General features: G+C 36.2%; 1 protein-coding gene across 1 annotated transcript; it reads right to left on the bottom strand.

Moving 5' to 3' along the window:
* Nucleotides 1–364: 364 nt before the first annotated feature.
* On the bottom strand, nt 365–19558 carry MLC1 (modulator of VRAC current 1). The gene is made up of 11 exons (XM_013956471.2): nt 19379–19558; nt 17069–17158; nt 14994–15047; nt 14808–14909; nt 9865–9966; nt 8825–8896; nt 8284–8400; nt 7305–7361; nt 6007–6129; nt 2440–2607; nt 365–439 (listed from the first exon to the last, which is right to left on the bottom strand). The coding sequence occupies exons 1-11, from the start codon at nt 19556–19558 to the stop codon at nt 365–367; spliced, it is 1140 nt and encodes a 379-aa protein (XP_013811925.1).
* Nucleotides 19559–19962: the final 404 nt, after the last annotated feature.

The following is a 19962-nucleotide window of genomic DNA, read 5'->3' as shown; positions in this document are numbered from 1 at the left end:
CAACTGCAGTTATAACAATCTCTTGCAAATATATGAAGCCTACTGCATATCGTCATATTTATTTATTCAAACTTTGCTATCAGCATAAATCCATGTGATTCATTACCTTGTTTCCAAAGGAATCTTTTAAAGCAACACTAAGATACAGATATCAACAGCAATGAAGTCCTTTACAGGTAAGATAGAGGTGTTAAAAATATTACCAATGTATTTCAAAATTATTAGAAAGATACGTTATTTACTGTATCATTTATTGGCTCCTACTGCTGTAACTATATTGCTGTTTATAAACCGAAAAGTTTCAAAGCCTTAATTCAAACAGTTGTATTATTGTATTGTATTGTCCGCATTTGTAGAATCCAAACTACTGAGCCATCTGCACCACAACTGCTTTCCAGGCTTTGTCTTTGTCAAAATCCTTTAAGGTATTATTGGAAACCTAAAAGAAAACAAATTTCAGACAAATGGAAACATGAAACAATGCAAATACTGAAGTTCAAGCAAGTAAATATTTGAGAGAATCACAGGGAATGTAAATAGGAATACCTGTAGTCTGAGCTATTAAAATATTCTATACATTGTAAACTGTGTAATTTTGTATATTGTACAGTACATGTTTATAATATACTATTTTATATATATATATATATATAAAAAATGTAATTTGCATTCAGATATTTGGGTCAATAAGATTTGTCCAAATCCCTATTTTAAACACGTTACAACATTTTTCCAAGATTTTTGTGAAAATGTGACTCAAAGCCCTAGCACCTAAATCCCTAAATCCAAAATCAGAAATCACCTACAGTGCAACTGAAGTAGGATTTATCTATGTACATGCAAGCAAACTAGAGTCTTGCCTAGGAACAACAGATGCCTGAGAAGCCATAGGAACCGAAGTCTTCACCCCTAACATTATTTATGTGTCTAAATGTTACAAAACACTCTAAAAAGGTGTTGTCTTTCTGGACAAAGTGCTTATTTTAGCATTTAATTCACATCTAGTTCCCCAGCAAGTCACAAACCAGGCATTTTACTTATGTAAATCCCCAGAAGAGAACAATTCAGCCATGTCACCACCCATACTCAAAAACTGGTAGCTGTGGAAGTGCTGCTGTGCTCCATCTTTTATATAAAATGTAATTCTTAGAACACAGATCCAGAAAATCAGCAACCTACACTGAACGCCCTTAGTAGCCTGAAGGGACTTATATCCACAGCTTCCACTTCCCATTACCAGAAGTAAAATGACTGGACTGAATTTCAGCCCCTGCTCCCAATACTTTATACCCAGTATCATTTCAATAGAGATGTCGTTTCCAGAGCAGAAACTGAATTCAGTACTCTCCCTTTCCAGTGCTGGGCCATACAGTAATCTTCCAGCTCACTTACTCTCTCCCAGGCTTTAAGAATATAGCATTTTGTTCTGTACAGCAGAGATGAGGAAAGACTAAAGGCTACAGTGCTGTGACAGGAGTTGGATGTAGCTGACCTTCACAGGCTGAAGAAAGCATTGAAGATGTGTTTCCCCAGTCCCTGAACACACACTCTAGCCCCGAATGACTATATGAGTATCAGCAATACTGGCACCACTAGGCTCTAAAAAAAAGTATGTGCTGAAGCTATATCTGAATGAATAGCTTGACCATACAAGTGCAGCAAGGAAATGGAGGATATGAGTTCTGATCTTTAAGATCACCAACTTCAACAGTGTAATGAGGACATGGAGAGACCTGGGAGTACAGCAACCCTCCTCTGCTCACTGTTTCACACTATCTGGCACAGGCAGCCACTCACTCGGTTTGCTGAGTGTTGTTGTTCTTATACTCTGGGTTCCCAGCTCTTCCATTCATAGTTTAGGGAACTTACACAACTAACTTGGGTTAGTAAATTCACTCCCCCGCAGCAGGTCTTGGAAAGGTACAATATTGAGCACTCATTTCATAGCTCAAAACTTCTGCTTATATTTAAAAGGTTAAGTCCATTCCTTTCTTGATAGATGCCTACCTCGTTATCAGAACATGGGCATGTGGGTCCCACCATCTTTTATATAACCTCATACTGATAAATAAATAGCTATTATGGATCTGTGGGGCAGGACTACGACTTTATCTTAGTACAATGATGGTCCTCATCCATAACTGGGAGCCCATAATACAAATAATCAGAACAAAGGGAGCTTTACCCTTACAACTGTTTTTTTCTCGTAACAGGACTTGTCACATATTTACAGATACTGAGTCTGTCATGCCGCAGTTAACATTTAACAAACAAAATATTACTCTATTCATTACCAAATTCATCACTGCATTAACATCTTTACATTTTTACAGGGCAGCTTTTAATCATGATCTGAATTAAATAACACCAAACATTGTAAAAAAAAATGTGTTTTAAATAAGATTTTTTTAAAATTTTAGAGGGGATACAAACATATACCTCTGTTGTTCTGTATTCCTGTTTTTTAACCTGTGAAGTTGTCCATGATGAATCATGCAATTTCATTTTTGTCTTGTAATTCACACACTGTATGACAGTGCCAATAGTAAGGCATGCCTGAATTAGCAGCATCAGCATCAGAAGCAACAAGAGCACATCATAAGATTGCTAAAAATAAATACACAGATACTTGTTAACCACTCAGATAAAATACTTTTTGCCTTTCCCGCTCCCATATTCTTGAGATTTGTATCTAGATTTCATTTTTTACCTCAAAATATAATTTAAACCTGACTTCAACATGAAGCTTCAGTTAAAAGTTAACTTGCAACTGTGCCTGCCTTTGCTCAGACTAGAACTGATGGGGAATTTTTAACCAAATGTTAATTTATCAAATGATCTTTTCCTCTAGAAATAGAACAGAATTGAGGAAACCATCATCTAATATATAAAATTTTGTTCAAAGCACAGAGATTCCTATACCTCAAGGACCAGGACACTCCCTAGAACACATGAGACTCAGATTCAAGTTCCTACTGTACTGGAACCTAGGTCTCTTGCATTCCATTGGATCCTGTTGGACTCAGTCTCTCCTCTTTGAATAAATAATTAAGCATTCCCTAGGTTACAAAGAAACCATCTTTTAACATAATGATCAGAAAGCTCACTGTGAATGTAAGAGACCACACTTAAGTCCCAACCTTATTTTACGTAAGTAGAATAATTCTAAGAGGAGAGAAATCTCTACATTAAAACCACCAATAGCCTGTTGGTCAGAACATGAAGTCCCTCGAATCTCCAACAGGTGTCCTACCTCCTAGATTACTTGACAGTCTGGTGGGTGTAACTGGGTATCTGCCCTTTTCTTTAAGAAAACAAGAAAACAGAAAAGCAGCTTGTTTTCTCAATGTTCAAAGGAACATTCCTTTAATCTAGAGAGTATGTGAAAACAAAGAACAACTTTCAATTAGTACCACTGATATATTTACACACTTCTATGCACTTTTCAAAAAATCTGGGCTGAATTTTGAGTTAGAATTAAACCAGAAATTTGGGTTATCTTTTCATGTCAGAAGATTTCACATCAAAAGGCTGTAATAATCTTTATTATCTGTTTTCTATCTCCTCACTACAGCTTTGGCCTGTATCTTCTCTTTGAACAACTTAGTGATACGTCTTTCCTCCTGCTCCCATTTACAAGAAAATCTAGGGTTCTAAAATGATGAGTTGACTAGACCTGCCATCTTGGGTTTTCTTCACTGATCCAAGACTAATCTGAAAGTTCAGTCTCATTTCATGAAATAACATTTCATTTCAAAAATAACATTTTCTTCCTTTAATTTTGCATATAGGTCTACTCCTACTTCATGATATTTAGTTAATATTTATGGTAAAAGAACATTACAGTAAATTTAGCTGAAGCATTTTTAATAAAAATACTTCTGTCCTGTTTCATGCAAGTAGTTCAGCGCATTACATCTGACTATTGCTATAATTAAGCTGCAAAATATAAACTGTTTTCTAATTAGTACAAGTTGGAAGAATTGTTCATGTTGTTCAGTCACTCTGCTTAATAGTCATGTTAAAAAGGCTTCTCGTCTGCCCAGCAGTACTATGCGGTAACAATCCAATTGATGTGGAAAAGCTTCAGACCAGGCTAGATTCCAGTGGCCTCACTCAGATCAAATACATCAGATATCAGAGCCTTAGCAAAGACTAAGAGGCAAACCTGCCTTACATATCCCACTGTGGCAAGTGCCCCTAAATTGGTTCAAATACACTCAAATCTCACAGGTTACTGCTGGCACTGCCCCAGGAAAGAGAATGCAGACTACCATTTGGGAAGAGAGAGTCACAGCACCGAGAACCAAACAACTGAGAAAACATTAAGGTCACTGAGCACCAGAATGATTTGCTATAGCTCTACCAATGTCACAGAAACTCCGTAAGAGCCTCAGAACCTCACAGAAATCAGATACCTATTTACGGAATAAGGTACTGTTCAATATGCTTGAACACCGCAGTCTGACCTGCTATATTCCGAATTTTACATTTTGTAATTTGAATCATTGATCAAAGTATCCCTTTTGGCAAAGTAGTATCAATACTTTCACAATCAAACTTTTGCTACCAAAAGAATTGTTATTTTGGATTTGCATTTTTCTTCCATATCCTAACACTCAAAGCATCTGGGTCCTGAATGCACCAACCTCTTCCCCCTTTCCTGGGGGCTTTGCTGCTGATGTTTAAGTTCAGTTCTGAACTATGTAAACCTGAATCAGACTGCTGTGGAAACAGCTAAACTATAAGAAAGCTTTTAGAAGCCTTGTTTGGGGCCTCCACCCTTTAGCTTGGGAGCTGCATTTAAGCTAAGGCCCTTGCTGTTGGTCCCTGCCTGAGCTACACTGTAGCTATGTCTGTGCCTGGCTTGTTCTGTGCTGACTCTGACCTTGCCTTGCTGACTTGACTTCCTAGCTGACCTCACACCTACCTCATTACTATGGACTTGTTTGGCAATCACTGGCCTGTTGGCTGAACCTGGTTACAGTTGCCGAATTTGCTTTATTCTTCTTTTTCAGGTACTATGGGATTGTGTCTCTTGTCAATAAGGTCACTGCCCCTCTTTGCCTTGCTGTCACCTTCAGCTCCTGTGCGCATCCTCCTTTGCAGAGCAGCCCGCTCTTGCTGCTCCCAGACACACAGTACCACAACAATGGAAGAAATGCTCTACGGGGTCATGCCAATAGTCTAGACAATCCAGTCTTCTGTCTCCAACACTTGCAACAAGAGACCACGTAATCCTTGGCCACCTTGAGGGCCAACAATGCCTGTCTCCAACACTGTCCACTATCAGAACAAGACCACATACTCAAAAGCTGGATTTCCAGTCCCTAAGACCTCAATTTAATCAACAGTTTCCCTCTCTTGTTCTAGAATTACAGAAGAACTTAGGGAGTGTGGGTACAAATGGCTGGGTCAAGACTCTTCTTCTAACACTACTTTAATCTCTGTAGATGGTCCTATTAACATCATCTCTAATCTCTAAACAGTTTGAGGCTATAGCCCTAGAAAGCCCTTCAGTGATGCACTGGTAATATTTCACATTGAAATGCCTTAAGTTTTGCAACCTTTTTTCTTCTCTGCCCCAGTCCTGGCTTTAAATAAGTCCAGGTGTAAGTTTATGATCCCATTATGCCACCTGTTAGTAGACATCCTAAGAAACAGAAAACTGTATTCTTCAAGTAAAGCTAGAACCTTGAATTTACATACTACAAATTTATAAAAACCTCAAGCAGTCCAAAATACTACACATTATTTTTACTGATTCTTTAGAACAATATCCCGTTGTCTTTAAACTAGAATTCCAGGGTGGCAGCAGATTTAACATTCTTTAAAATGTTATCTTTAGTTAAATATGAGTTTTTGAACAATTTCTGTAACATTTTATTCAGTCTCTTTACTGCAATACCTCGTCTTCTTATATTTCCTAATTCATTCTTGAGTTGCTCCCTGTAATCCTATTTTAACTGGTAGATGTTAATTTTGCAATTGCATAAGAATACATACTTTAACAGCAGGTGGATAATTTTTAAAGATGTCAACAACTTGCATGATACTAAAGGATAAGTATGCAGAAGCTGTGAACAACAATGGAGAGGTGACACTGCTAATGGCGATCAGGACCTCAACCTAATTAAAATAAGATAATAAATGTTAAACAGGAAAAAAACAAGTAACATTTTTTGTCTGAGCTGTGCATCCTTGAAGCAAACATAACAGAAACGTGTAACTAAGATTACACGAGACAAATCTTAAGAGCTATCCACACTGAAGATACAGAAGCAAAACTCTCAATAAATTAAGTTTCCTAGCCAAAACACTGTTGTTCTGTAATTCATTTTTCATTTAACAAGGATGAGGTTTTTTTGTTCACTTGATTTTAAGTGTCTTTCATATGCAGATAGAGGAAACAATACCAAATTCAGAGAGCTAGTACAGAAGGATCATTTATTTTTCAGTTTGTATGAAATAATGAGAATTAACTGCAGATATTACAGGCTTACAACCTAAAATAACTATGCAAATAGATTTGAGTGCTTTGAGGCAAATTTATTGCAATACAATAGCAGCCTAGTTTTCATTCAAATAATATTCTACAGGATAAAATTCTGACTTCAGTTGTGGTCATGCATCATTACTGACTTCAGTATGGTTGCATGACTGTAACTGAGAACAGCTGACTTATGGAGACTTAATTACACAGCTGGGACTCAAGGGATAAATGCACCATATTGAATATTCTTAGTCCTGGTTGCCAGTCATGCAGATCAGGAATCTGGTCAGAATATGTTCTAGGTCCACTGCAGCTTGCACACCTGATTTTCTTCTTTTACAAAAGACCATGGCACATAATAGCAGGGAAAGGGAAAAGGAATGGGAAGAAGTCTAGAGAGGAAGAAAGCAGATACATACCTCAGTCTCACTCTCATATCATGTTGGAAGTCTTGCATGCACCTTTATATTAGAAGGGTAGGTACCTCAGCTCAGGAACATGAAAGCACTTCCAGATATACCATATGAGGTACGTCCATTCCATATAGTAATATATAAAACTTTACCAAGGAATCAATACAAAAGAAAGCCTTTTGACTTCTTTTCTAGAATTGATGGAACTAAATCTCCAAAGGACCTGCTGGATTCCTTTTTAGGAATATCAGCTTACATTTGTGCTACATATTTCTATTACATTTTGTAAAAGTAATTAAAAGTAAATGGACAAACATGAGTAGTGCCCACTATCAGAGAAAGGCTTTTTTAGTATTATTCCACTCTAATGACAAAATCCAAGGATTTTACTCACTTACCAAACATTTGCTTGGATATTCAGCAGCTACATGACTTGCAATAGCACTTGGAAAGCACTAAATATAAGACAAAAAAGCATAACAAAATGAATCTTTACCTAGTTGAAAATTACACAAATTACAACAGAATTACACTGATTCCCACTAGTCACAGATCACATCCTGAATTTCCTGAAAAGGTAAAACCATATATGATTTTTTATGACAGTATTAGGAATCAAATAGTTAAATGGAGAGAAAATGAATCTCCATTTCACCTGCATTTAGTGAGTATCATGTATTAAACCTATGCACACTGAGATATGAGTATTATCCACATAACCTGATGTTTCTGCATAAAACCCTCATAAACCCAACTGAACTTTATGAGTTCTGAACACTGAAGAACCCTGCTGTTATTTTGTCCACTTCATGTTAAGGGATTTTCCAGGCATAGGAGCCATACAAAGCCTAGTATTCACTGCCTTCTTTCTCAGCCAGTCTCATCTGTGGGAAGTAGGGCAGCATATCATGCTCTGTGAATCCATGGCTTCAAGATACAGGCTGTTATTAGCGACAAGGATTAGCAATCACAGTCTCAGGCTTTTAAGACATTTAAGGCCGATGGGCAAAAAGTGATTTTCTAAGAATTCCGTGATGTTGTAACTAAACATCACTTTTTATTTTGCAGCCAGACATATTCTAATAACTAGGACTTGTTTGACAAAAGACTGCTTTTAATACTTTTAATACCCTTATTATTCATCTCCATTTTACTGAACTGAGGACTGAAAATTTATCAGAATATGTTATAAGGACCAAAGTATTATAAACTGAAATAGAAAAGAATATTGCATAATATATTAAGCATAATCAAGTGTTAATTTATTTGTTAAGCAGCAACTGTCAATTAATATTAGGGCCAAATAAACATCATGCTAGAGAAAAATAAAATAAAAGACATTCTTTTAAAAGATTATGTTCACTTTGCACTACTTACAGCAACTAAGATCCAAAAGAATGTTACTGAAAGATATGGACCTGAGACTAGAACATCCATATTCAAAGCAATTATTCCACCAAATACTGATGAAATTCCAATAATCACCTCAATTACCTGAAACAATGTAGAGCACACAAATTATTAACAGTGCATTTGAACAGCAAATTTTCTATCTGCATATAGAAAGAGACTCACTGGAAGAAGAAAAAATGCATTTATGATATTAGATATGCATGAAGTCAATGTTTTGCAAATGTAAATGTATTTATTAGCTCCACTGAAAAACAGTACTGTTTAAACTATTTATCCTCAAGTCATTAAGTAGTCTCTCTCCTCCTGTACATGGCAGTTATCATTTATCTTGCAACACTATAAAAGGAAATATTTTAGGATATATCTCATATTTCTGTCTCTAAGTCTGTTCTTTCCGTTATTACCTACACTGATCTTTTCCTGGCTTAAAATTAGTTTAGTACTTGGAAGGATGAAAGATGAGATAACAAACTGATTCAATGAAAGAAAACAATACTTTTCTTACAGAGTACGACTTCAGGATTCGAGTTGGAAAGCTGACATTGCTCAAAACAGTGGTATTGTCATATGCATTATTCTAGAGGGAAAAAAATCATGATCAGAAAAAGTATGCAAAGCAATGCATTTCTTCTAATATCCTGTACAATCTGTTATAGTTCCTACTGATTGCATGCAATGTCTGGTTGTCCCATCAGAGCTGACAGCGACATACCACGGTGTTCCTCAGTGTCAGACCACATCAATCAGACTAAAAACAAATGAGGTAGTCCCCGTTTAGCTGTTATACAACCACTATCCAATAATGAAAATGTTTATCTTCTCTCCCTTTTCCACCTGCAAAATCTCAACACACACGGTATCCCTCAGCTTTCCAAAGTTCTTCCAGATTTTGCTGGCATGGATAAACAGTAACTGAAAGAGGACACAGCTTTCTACATGACTTTGTCTAGCAAACAGTATTTCTACTGGAACACACAATGTTATAGCACAAATATTTGCTTCACTATTAGGTAAAGCAAGTACTGTTGTGGAAAATAGGGTGTGGGATTTGGGAGAGCACTTCTGACTAAAGATAAACAGAAAGTTTTATTTATAGACCCAAATCCTGAAACTAATATTCATTGTACAGATATCAGCAAATCTTCATATGTGAAGAATACTTTCTCCACCTCAGGGTTCAAAACATTGCTTGCATACATAGTCACAGTATTTTAGTATTTCATGAAGTTTTGCTCTACAAGATACAAACAAAACAGTTACCATGACTGTTTATAAGATATTCACACAACCCTGTGCTGCATAATTGCAACAGTTGCACTTTGCAGAAGGCCCACCGCACTCCTGAAGAAGAGAGTATTACCGTTTAGTATGGTACTTTTATTTATCAGACAAACCTAATTTTACCATGAAATACGAAATTATATACTGGAGTAACCAGTAACTTGTCAACTTACAGAATAAAGGAGAAATCTAATATTTTTAATGGTTACTTAGAAAAACAAGCAAAAAAAATCAAATAATGTTTTCATTCTTAAGGATACCTACTTTCTTCCTCATACAGCAGTCTTCAGTAGACCTAGCTGAAATGATCACAGTAGTTGCCATGAAGATTTCCAGCAGAATAAGTAGAATCAAGTTGAAATTTATCTGTCAGCAGAATCCCAGACATAAATGAGTTACATCTTCCATATTAAAAATATAAGAGGAGGTGGGATCCAGCTGTGACATTTAGACACCTCTATTAATTAGGTATATTGCTCAACTATTTTCTTGGTTCTTTGTAAATCCCTAGGGCAACCCTTAGTTGTGCACAGAAATACTCAGAAGCCTAATCTGAGAGACAGACATTCATTTCATTTATAGAAATACCCTGCCTGAAGAAGACTGTATTACTGTCTTCCAGGAGAGTACATATCCACCAGGGGGGTGGTCGCTTTGTATTCTTGTATTTTGCAACAGAACATCCCATGCGAAACCAGAGCACAGCAGTAAATCATGAACGATTCAGAGGACCAGAAAGAGGGCAAATGAGGGAGCATAACAAGCCCAGCAGTTAAGGCAATCCACTGGGAGGGAAGGAGGGTCATAGGCTTCCAGTCCCTACAGTGCAATCCCAATGGTGTAAAGTAATAGCTACTGCTGAAGTCAAACACAATCAGAAGAACTAGGTCGAGAATCCTAGGTGTGTGCTCTACTAACACAGTGCTAGGAGAGAGCCGATGAACAAGCTTTGGATACAGTTTCACAACTCTCACAGATCTGTAGAGATTATTATGCAAAAATGTGGGTCCTGCCACTCCTCCTGCCATTGCTCATCTTTAAGAGAAGACCAAGTGAATGGAGTACTTAACATTTCTTTTCAGTTCCTTATTGTCTCAAAAAAAGATACAACTATTTTAAGTGGGCTGAATCATTTTCTAGAACCACATAAGTCAGGCAGACTGGATTCCCCACCATAAGTCTTCAAAAGTACCATGTTTTTCCACTGGCAGCACAAGCAGACATTTAGTGGTTAGGTCAGGCCATTGGGCGAAGTACCAAAAGTTTAAGGAGACTGGATCTCCTGCAGAGCCTATGCAATTATAGCAAGCCATTGCTCAGTGACTTGGAACAGAATGATATTGTTCCCTCATGTCAGGCTTGCTTGGGGAAGATCACATCTTCAGTTCCTCTCCGACATGTGTCTTACAGCACAAGTTTTTTGAAAAAGATCATAAGCAGCAGATTTTAGAGCCTTTTGGGACTCTGGAATTCATCCTTCTCAGGAATTCGTAATTAGAACTACGTATCTAACAGCACATGACTGTACAGTTTTGCTAGAGCCACAAACAGCAATAAATGTCAGAGAGGTAAGTTTCTAGGGAAAGTGCTAGCCTGAAGAATAAAGACATTATTTGGCAGAAGAAGGGGTATCAAACGTGTGGCCTGCAGAACAACTTAATCTAGCCTGAAAATTCCCAGGATTTGGATGTGTTTTGACATGTAGTGCTGGCTCTGACGTGGGCTAGCAAGCCCACACTGTACAGTGCAGTGCCAAGCAAACATACAAGTTCAGGTCCAGATATCTTTACAATATTTTTTTCTGATGTGATGTATCCAGAATATCAGAAAGAACCTTCCACTCATAAAATTACTTCAACAGCCCTAAACCAAAGTGAAATTATCATCTCCAGTTCTGGAAATTTTCTTTTTTTAAAACAAATACAGCTAAAACTAGAAGTAAGCACCTTTTTAAACTATCTGTAATAGAGGAAAATAGGTTAGATTTCTAAGCAGTAAAGAAAATTCTCATTATAACTACCACTTGCTTATATAAATTCTATCTCTGGATAAAGAGAACCAAGTAAACTGTGTTCCTAATCCTCCTCCATGACAATGAACATGCAGTGTAACTGAGGAGAAAGTAGTGGATCATCACTACTTTAATCCAGTTTGCTCTGAACCTGGACCACATATTAAAAATGTGGTCCTTGGAACTGTATGATAAGTAGAATTCAGTTCAAGATTAAATCATTTCAAGTTCAATTTAGTTGCTTAAACACATACATTAGTACTATCTGAAACACGCTACAGATGTTCCAAGCTATCTCCATGAGTCTGACAGATGACAGAGGACCTACAGGAGACTGATGCCCTCCCGGACCAGTAGGTGGAGCCAGGCAGGATAAGCTAGGGCATAGCTAATGGTGGCAGACACTTAATGTTAACCACCTAAATCAGGCACATACAGTATCTACATGCAGCCAAGATGTCTAAGCTGCCATTCCGGTCAATGGAAATCTAGACAATACAGTCACTGAAGGGAACCCTGAAAGCTATTCAGTCAACCAGTCTCTAGGGATAGGATTAAGTTTTATAAACACAGGTTTCTAGTGCCATTTGAGATACTCAGGCATATTGCACATGCTTGCATGAATGGAACATATGACATGGGACTTATGGGAAATCCTCATGTGTCCAGAGCAGCAGCAGCAGGCACAAAGAATATGCCACACCACATAAAATGATAAGAGATGTCTGTGGCCACTGAATCCTGCCTTAGGCATCTACTTTGAGGTGAACAAGATCACAGGTTTGGGTTTCAGGGTCCCAAGCACAGGAACATGCATGAACGGCACATATGACATGGGACTACACTAGGAGTACAGACACCCAACTCACATGGAGACAATTAAATGCATGTACTTAATTTGGAGTTAATCTGAATCCCCTTCAAGGTCTGAACTCTTTTAGCTGCAGTAGCCAGCTTGCATGAGGTTCAATTCAAGCATGCTCTTTTTTGCCCAGCAGGCTTCTTAGTCTGAGAGCTGCAAAGGAACAGGGCGGCGGCAGCAGCAGGCAGTTACATCCTTTACACTTTGAAAGTTTCATCGGTAGCACACTGACTACAGAACTTCTCCACGCTACTGGAGTTGTATAACACAGTCACAATCTGGGATGTGGCTTATATTTTGAATTCCATTTATCTGTTTAAAGAAATTTTATAAAGTTATCCATCAACGTGAGTAAAGATGACCAAGAATTACCCAGGTCCTCTCTAACAGTATGGTTTTTTTTTAAATATTAATTGCCTTACTTAAATACTTTTTTTTTTTTAAATGAGCCTTACTGCTTCTAAATTACTGGCAATGATTTCACATCAGAGCCAATATTGTTTTCTTATGCAGTTTCCCATGGGAAGGGGAAAAAAATTGATGATGAAAGAACATTTAAAGAGATGGTATTCTACATGTTGTTTGCACCACGTGGTTAATGGAAAATAGCTGTACAAGTGAGCTGCCAAACAGTGAGACCAGTATAATGGTATCCTTCAAAAAGGAAAGCAAGTCAGCACCATAAGCTACTCTTATGATAGAAAGGTACAAAAAGGGTTCAAAGCCAGCTTTGCATACCTGGTTATTCTGACTTATCTTTATCCAGTGATCTAGAACATAGTAGTGACATACAACAGGCATGTGAAAAGTATGAAAATCACAAAAAACAAAGATGTCTCATGGATATTGCTGTAGATCACCAGCATCTGACAAATACAGAATTTAATTCATCTTGCTATAAATTTAATGTTTGACACACTTTTCTAGTCCTAATATAATCTCTTTTTCCAAAAGGTTTGTTTGGTCTGCCTTGAAAATACAAAAGCTTTTAATATTTAATAATACAAATCTTCAAGCAATCTAAAAACTACTCTGAAGAGAAAACATTTCAAAAGTAGGCAACTAAAGTTAAGTTCTTACATACAGGGCCAGCTCAAAGCTTCTTCAAAACATAAGCAAAATTAATTTTGTCACACAGGGGATCATGACAAAATAATTCATTGCAGCAGCAAAATGACTCCCTTGGGCCTATCTTTCCTGGGCAGACATAGCCATCCACTGTCCTGACAGTGCTGTGATCATGTGCATGCTTACTAGGGGAAGGGAATGTAAAGAGACTGATTCTTCTCCAGTCATACTTCTGTTCTCTCTCAAAATCTAGGACTGGTTTCTAACATTTGAACTGTCTACCCAGCAAAGAAAGGTAAAAGGGATAAAGCCAATATCCCTATGTCTGGTATATAATTAATTGAGTCCTAACAGCCCAAGACACTCAGAGAGAAAAATGCATGAGGAAGCTGCTATACTAGCAATAAGCTAGCAAAGGCTATGCAAAGAACTGTGGCTTGTATAAACCGAGAAACACATATAACCCAGGGGGGCATGACTATATACAGGCCTCAAAACATTTTATCACAGCTGAAAACAAAGCTGTAGTTTTATTGTTTGGCTCAGACTACCAAAACCAAATTTTAGAAGGTTGTGACTCAAAAAGATAGAACTTTTCCCAGCATGAAATATGTGTGCAACAGATAACATAACAGTCTTTTTCGCATTGTTGCTGACGTAAGGGAAAAAATGTTTGTCAAAAGTTTCTTTATTGGTGGTCTCCAAAGCAAAACTATCCATTAAATAATATCCAAGAAAGGATTATCTTAATCCGAAGATGAAATGTCCTAGAAGTAGCGTAGTTTGGGACGCCTTCTTATTTCAGGACAATTAAACCCTAACAATTGGCTAATCTACAGATGAGCCACCAATTTACTTTTGATTTTCTCTTCCAATCCTGCTCCTTAAAAAAAAAAGACAAACAAAAAAAACCCAAAAAATAACAAAAGTTATTACAGTCAACAAAAAGAGAAATAGCCAGCTGATCAAACTGGATCACATGTGATGATCTAATTTATGTTTTGGATTGACAGACAACTTCTATGAGAAGGCAGGAAAATCATCTCTATATTAATCTCCTCTAAGTTAGCTGCACTGTGCATCTTTTAGCCATATAAGGTTTTATCTCTGATCTCAATTTTCCAGTCTTGCCTTACTCAGAAGAGACAATTACTGCTAGGTAATCTCTTCACTTTGATGTATTAACAACAAGGTAACCACACATGATCTACACCTTTTCTATAAAGACAAATGGAGCATTAGTTAGTAATTATTTTAGTGACTTACATTTATAGCTGATGGATTGAGAACAAGTTTGCATCCAAACCAAATTAAACATGTTGTTGTAACAGCAAATGTAGAGACAAACAAAATCTGAAAACTGGGTATCTGAAAAACAATTTCAAAATATGTTTCTTTCTCATTTTAAGCACAGAAAAAAGATATAATTGCCAATAAAAATCTTACACTTACCACATTAATTTTATTCCTTGCTATAGCAAAGCTCACAACAGCTGAAGGAACACACTAGAAAAATTAAGAGAAGACTAGTGGAATATTCTGCAGAAAGATTTTTTTATATATTTCCATATATGCTTTTTATTGGGTATGGTTACATACTGTAGTTTAACAACTTAAGTGGAAGATCAGAAATTCTGAGAAAAAGCTGTCACTACTGTTTGAACTCAGTAACTACATTTGAAGATTACGAGCATTTTAAAAGAGCTTTCCATACCCCTCAGTTTTGACTAGCTACCTAGCACAACGTGATGAGTAAAGGAAAGAAGCGTTTCATGAGGCATTTCATGTCTTTGTTAGTTCTAATTAACTCTAGGAGGCCTGCAATCCAAAAGCAGGAAAAGAAAACACAACTATGACCATATTAGGCCTCCACACTTTTAAAAAGACAACGTCAGGGTTATTTAAGCTAAATTTTGGCCAATTTCAGCAATGGTACAGTTCTGAAGAACTTTGTAAAACTAATCTGTTGAGTCAAATTATGTTTTAAGAACTGTGCCTAGGATCTTCACTGTCTTAACTGGGAATTGTGTTTCTATACTTAGGGCCAGAGCTAGATCTTCAGCAAGTTGTACTGTACAGACCCAACTCTACCTTACACAAATATATAATGTTGCAACATACTTTTAAGCAAAACAAAGATACACTAAAAATATATTTAAAATGTTTCCATGTTAAAGAACGAATCCTGTAACAAATGCTGCATTTCTTCACTAATTATCTTTTTGCAATCTAAGCACTGACAGCTTAACAATAGAACCACTATAATTAGATTAATATCTACATCTAAAATATCTAAAATTCTTAGCAGCACTTCCTCAACACCAGCTGACCTATATTTAACATCATTAAAACTAATATATACGTCCTAGATACCCTGGAGTCTCTCAAACACAACATGACTATATCAGGCAACTGAATCCTATCCACAGTCAGGACAGTCAAAAAGCCTAGAGAGCAATTCAGTCCATCCTAACTAGACACTTAGTAGTCAGTCAGCCAAACAGCTCTCTAGGCTCTTCTGACTATATCGACTCCTTTATCTTTTGTGGGAGTTGGAACACCTTGCTCACAGACACCCAAATGTACACGTCTTCACGTAGAACTCAGTCCTGCCCACAGCGACCCATTCAAACCCAATGTAAAAGTGATTTGTCACCTAACCTTCTGCTCCTATCAGATCTTTGGAAATTCTGAAGGAATACAGAAAATTCGCAAAGTTCAAAAAGTCAAGATTTTGGGGCAGAAAGAGAGACATCTGAATAATGACAGTCCAAAGCATAATAGATCAGTGAAGATATTAACTTCACAAACTGCTTCAACTTTATTCATAACACCTCTAACAGAAACACAAGCGACAGTCCACTCATGGAGCAACTCCTGGGACGTAGTTTGTTTAAAGTAAAGTACCACTCTTGTACCTAACCTAAAGCAGACTTGCAAGTAGGGTTGCTAAAATAACAAAAAAAAACAGAATCTTGTCACAAACAAAGCAATTACATGAGATTTATCTTATCCACAGAGATCTGAAGTGTGGGTTAGGCATATATAATAGAGTAAGACAAAAATGACCTATTAAATAAATAGCAAAAATTATGGGACTTTGAAAAATGTAAGACATCTTTCATACATATTGTACTAATAAAACAATATTTAAGATAACTTTTTCAGGTTTTGTTCAATACTTGGATATTATGGCAAAATACCGTGAACAGCAGATATGTCTGAAATACATTCTGAGAGTATTTAGCCAAGAAATTCCACAAATCTATAACAATGCAAATTTTCTTACAATCAAGCACAGAAAAACTACTGAAAGTAACTGATAGATGGCTGCCTATTGTGATCTGGTTAAAAAACCACTGTCTATGACAACTGTTATTCCCTTAACGATACAATGAAAATTCATTAAATCTTCCATGAAGAAAGTTAGTATTAAAAAGACAGACAGAATGAAAATATATCCACAAAAAATGTTTACTACTGTTTTTGCTGTCAAACAGTTACAGCAAATAATTAAGAATGCTTACTGAACCTGCTGCACAACGTAAATAATCCATTTCAGATGGAAAAATATTTCCCAGATATAACGAAAATCCAGAAGTAATAAGGAGGCAAGTCTGCAAAGCAACAAAAAATGTAAATTAATATGAATAAAATGACTTCAAAAAGAGCAGCTAGTCAGATGGAAATCAATAATTCCTTTCAAATCGAGCTATTGTTGAACATTAATAATGCAGTCTTCACATGAAAAGTTTTGAAGCAAAATATCAAAATATGTTGAGTTCTGAAGAACATGTTTTGCTGGTTACCAAGACTTAACATTGAACAATAAAAGTACATTTGAATTAAGTATTGTGTACCAACTTGGCAAATAGCTAACGAGATGCTAAAAAGGTAATCGCAGACAGTTCGGTGGAAAAAATGAACTTTCAGAACCAGTTTCAGAAACCTCAACTAAGTGTCTACTTCACATTCTGTGCTTGGTTCTGCAAACATTCATTATGCATATGGGCAGCTGGGAAATTACCAACTGGAATACAGTAATAAAAATAATACTAGGATACACAGGTGGAAGAATCTTCACCAGTCTTCCTTTCTCCCTTCGTACTGCCTTCAGGCTTTGGTCCTGTGGTGCACCAATAAATGTTGAACTCCTGCTGCTTCCTTTGCTAAACATTTTGTTATTCCGTAATTATCAGAGAGCTACATTCTCAATATTAAATGACAAATATATTCTACTAATATTTTTTTGTTTTGCTTGTTTTTTCTCTGAGTAGACTTTCTTTGAAGCGGTTGAGGACGATGAGAGAATGAATGGCTCTTTTGTTTTATTTAGGCTTTTTTCATGTTGTAACATTATGCAGGTCTTAAAAGTCCTCTGCAAAAGACAGGTGAAAGAAAATTAGGACAGTGTATATGCGTGTATAAACACACACACAGACACGCAGAATTCTGGCACCCTGGAATAATGGTATTTATAGAACACAACTTGAAATTGTGCTTGAAGCATATTGAACTATTCCTGCACAAGAACAGTCTGTGCTGAAACTGGTTATGGAATACAAGTGGCAGACACTTTGATGTTACCCTATGGTATGCAACTGCTCCCTGAACCGTAATAGTTTTGTTCACTATGGAACTTTTGTTCCTTAGCACGTAGACTTTGCTTTATGGACCACTGTTTCAGATGAGTTGAGAGATTAACCACTGTAATATTTGGGATAAAAAAAAAAAAAAATTGGAATTTATCAGGTTGGTTTGTTAATAAAATTGCATTTTCATTTAGCCATAAAATTCATGCTTCTTGATAAACATGACTTCAGCAAATGAACATTAATCACAAGTAATGTCCAATCATGTACAACTTAGTAAACAAGAAAAATCTAATTAAAGAGAGTTATCCTTTTTGACAATTAAATTTGACAGTCTCTGAAAAGATTTAAAGCAAAGAAAGCCAGCTCTTCTTTTGCTCTTTTTATGTAATGGTACATCTGAAAGGAAACTCCAGATTCTCAAGCAAATCAAATTGTCAGAAAGGAAAAAGAGTTCAGATGTTTCCATCAAAGAAAGGCACTGCTTTCATTCATTATGCAAAAATAAGTAATTACTGTAGTAATGCTGAAATAAACGTTTTCAGCTCTGGTCAAAATTACTCTGCAAAACACACAGGCTAACAGAAAAAGGAAAATAAAAAGACAGTCATAATTGCTATAATAAACTTTAATTATCGTGGGCCAAAATATGAAGAAGCATATGGTGCACACGCAAGATCATAGTGCTCTATGATGCTAGTAGTGACACAAAAATTTAAATCATTATGATGTTCATGAAAAAAACAGAAGTATATAACTCACTACATAAAGATTCTACCAAAGAATCACATGACTATCAAACAGAGGAAGAAGCAGCAATCAAATATCATACATAGTTTTAATGCCAAAATGTTATTAGGGCAAGCAAACTACCTTTAATAGTTAAAAATATGTTAAAAGAAGGCATATGATGAGGCTACTTTACAAAAAAGCATTGCTTGTATGTGCATATGTACATATGTGGTCATATTTTACCACTACTACATTTACTCTCCGTTTATGCTGTAGGATTAACAGTAAAGATAAATTCATCCTTCAGATAGACTATTTGAGGAGCATAGAAGTATCCAAAAATTACCATTAGCCAAGAAGTGTTACATTCTATATTTGCTAAACATGTTCCATCTGTACCAATATTTATATTCAATACTATCAATGTCAAATTGTGATTCCCTGAATGATTTGAAAGAGGACAGATTCCTGGGCACTGAAATTTTTAAATTTAATATGATTTAAAGTACTCACTCCCATCAGCAAAGAAAAGATCCACGTTCTATAATTAAAACAAGGATGTAGCCGCTTTGATAGCTGAAGGTCACTAGATTTAATATCAGGTACATAACTTCCATTCTCTTGCTTTCCGCGCTCCAAAGTTGGCATCCTGTCATAGCTAAATTCTTCTCTGTAACCGTCTTCCCTGGTCATAACACTTCACAAAGGCAATTAAATGATAATAATAATGGCAAAGCAAATGATGCAGAAAGATCAAAAATACAATTTAGTTTCTTCACACACTTGGATCAGTGCTAAACTGGTTTTTAAGTCTATTTAGGACATGGTAAATAAAAGTAATAATTAGTATTGAGCTGTATTTACATTTAAAAATAGTTAAGCATACTAACAGCTGACTTGCATACAAGCATATTACATCCTATAGCCACAATTCATAATAATTTAGTATGAATACCAAAAAATTAAAGTTTGCTATCTATGATACTTCAATAGATGAAGATTTAAGAACAATCTTTGGAGGAATATTTTAAAAAAAACATAAAGTTAGCACTTATGACTAAAATGCTTAATTTGAGAATTACTCTATAACCAAAGCA

Source organism: Apteryx mantelli, chromosome 1 (assembly GCF_036417845.1).
Source record: "Apteryx mantelli isolate bAptMan1 chromosome 1, bAptMan1.hap1, whole genome shotgun sequence".
In the NCBI taxonomy this organism is placed as follows: domain Eukaryota; kingdom Metazoa; phylum Chordata; class Aves; order Apterygiformes; family Apterygidae; genus Apteryx; species Apteryx mantelli.
The sequence above is the reverse complement of the archived record's forward strand: the minus strand, read 5'-3'. Positions and strand labels throughout refer to the sequence as shown.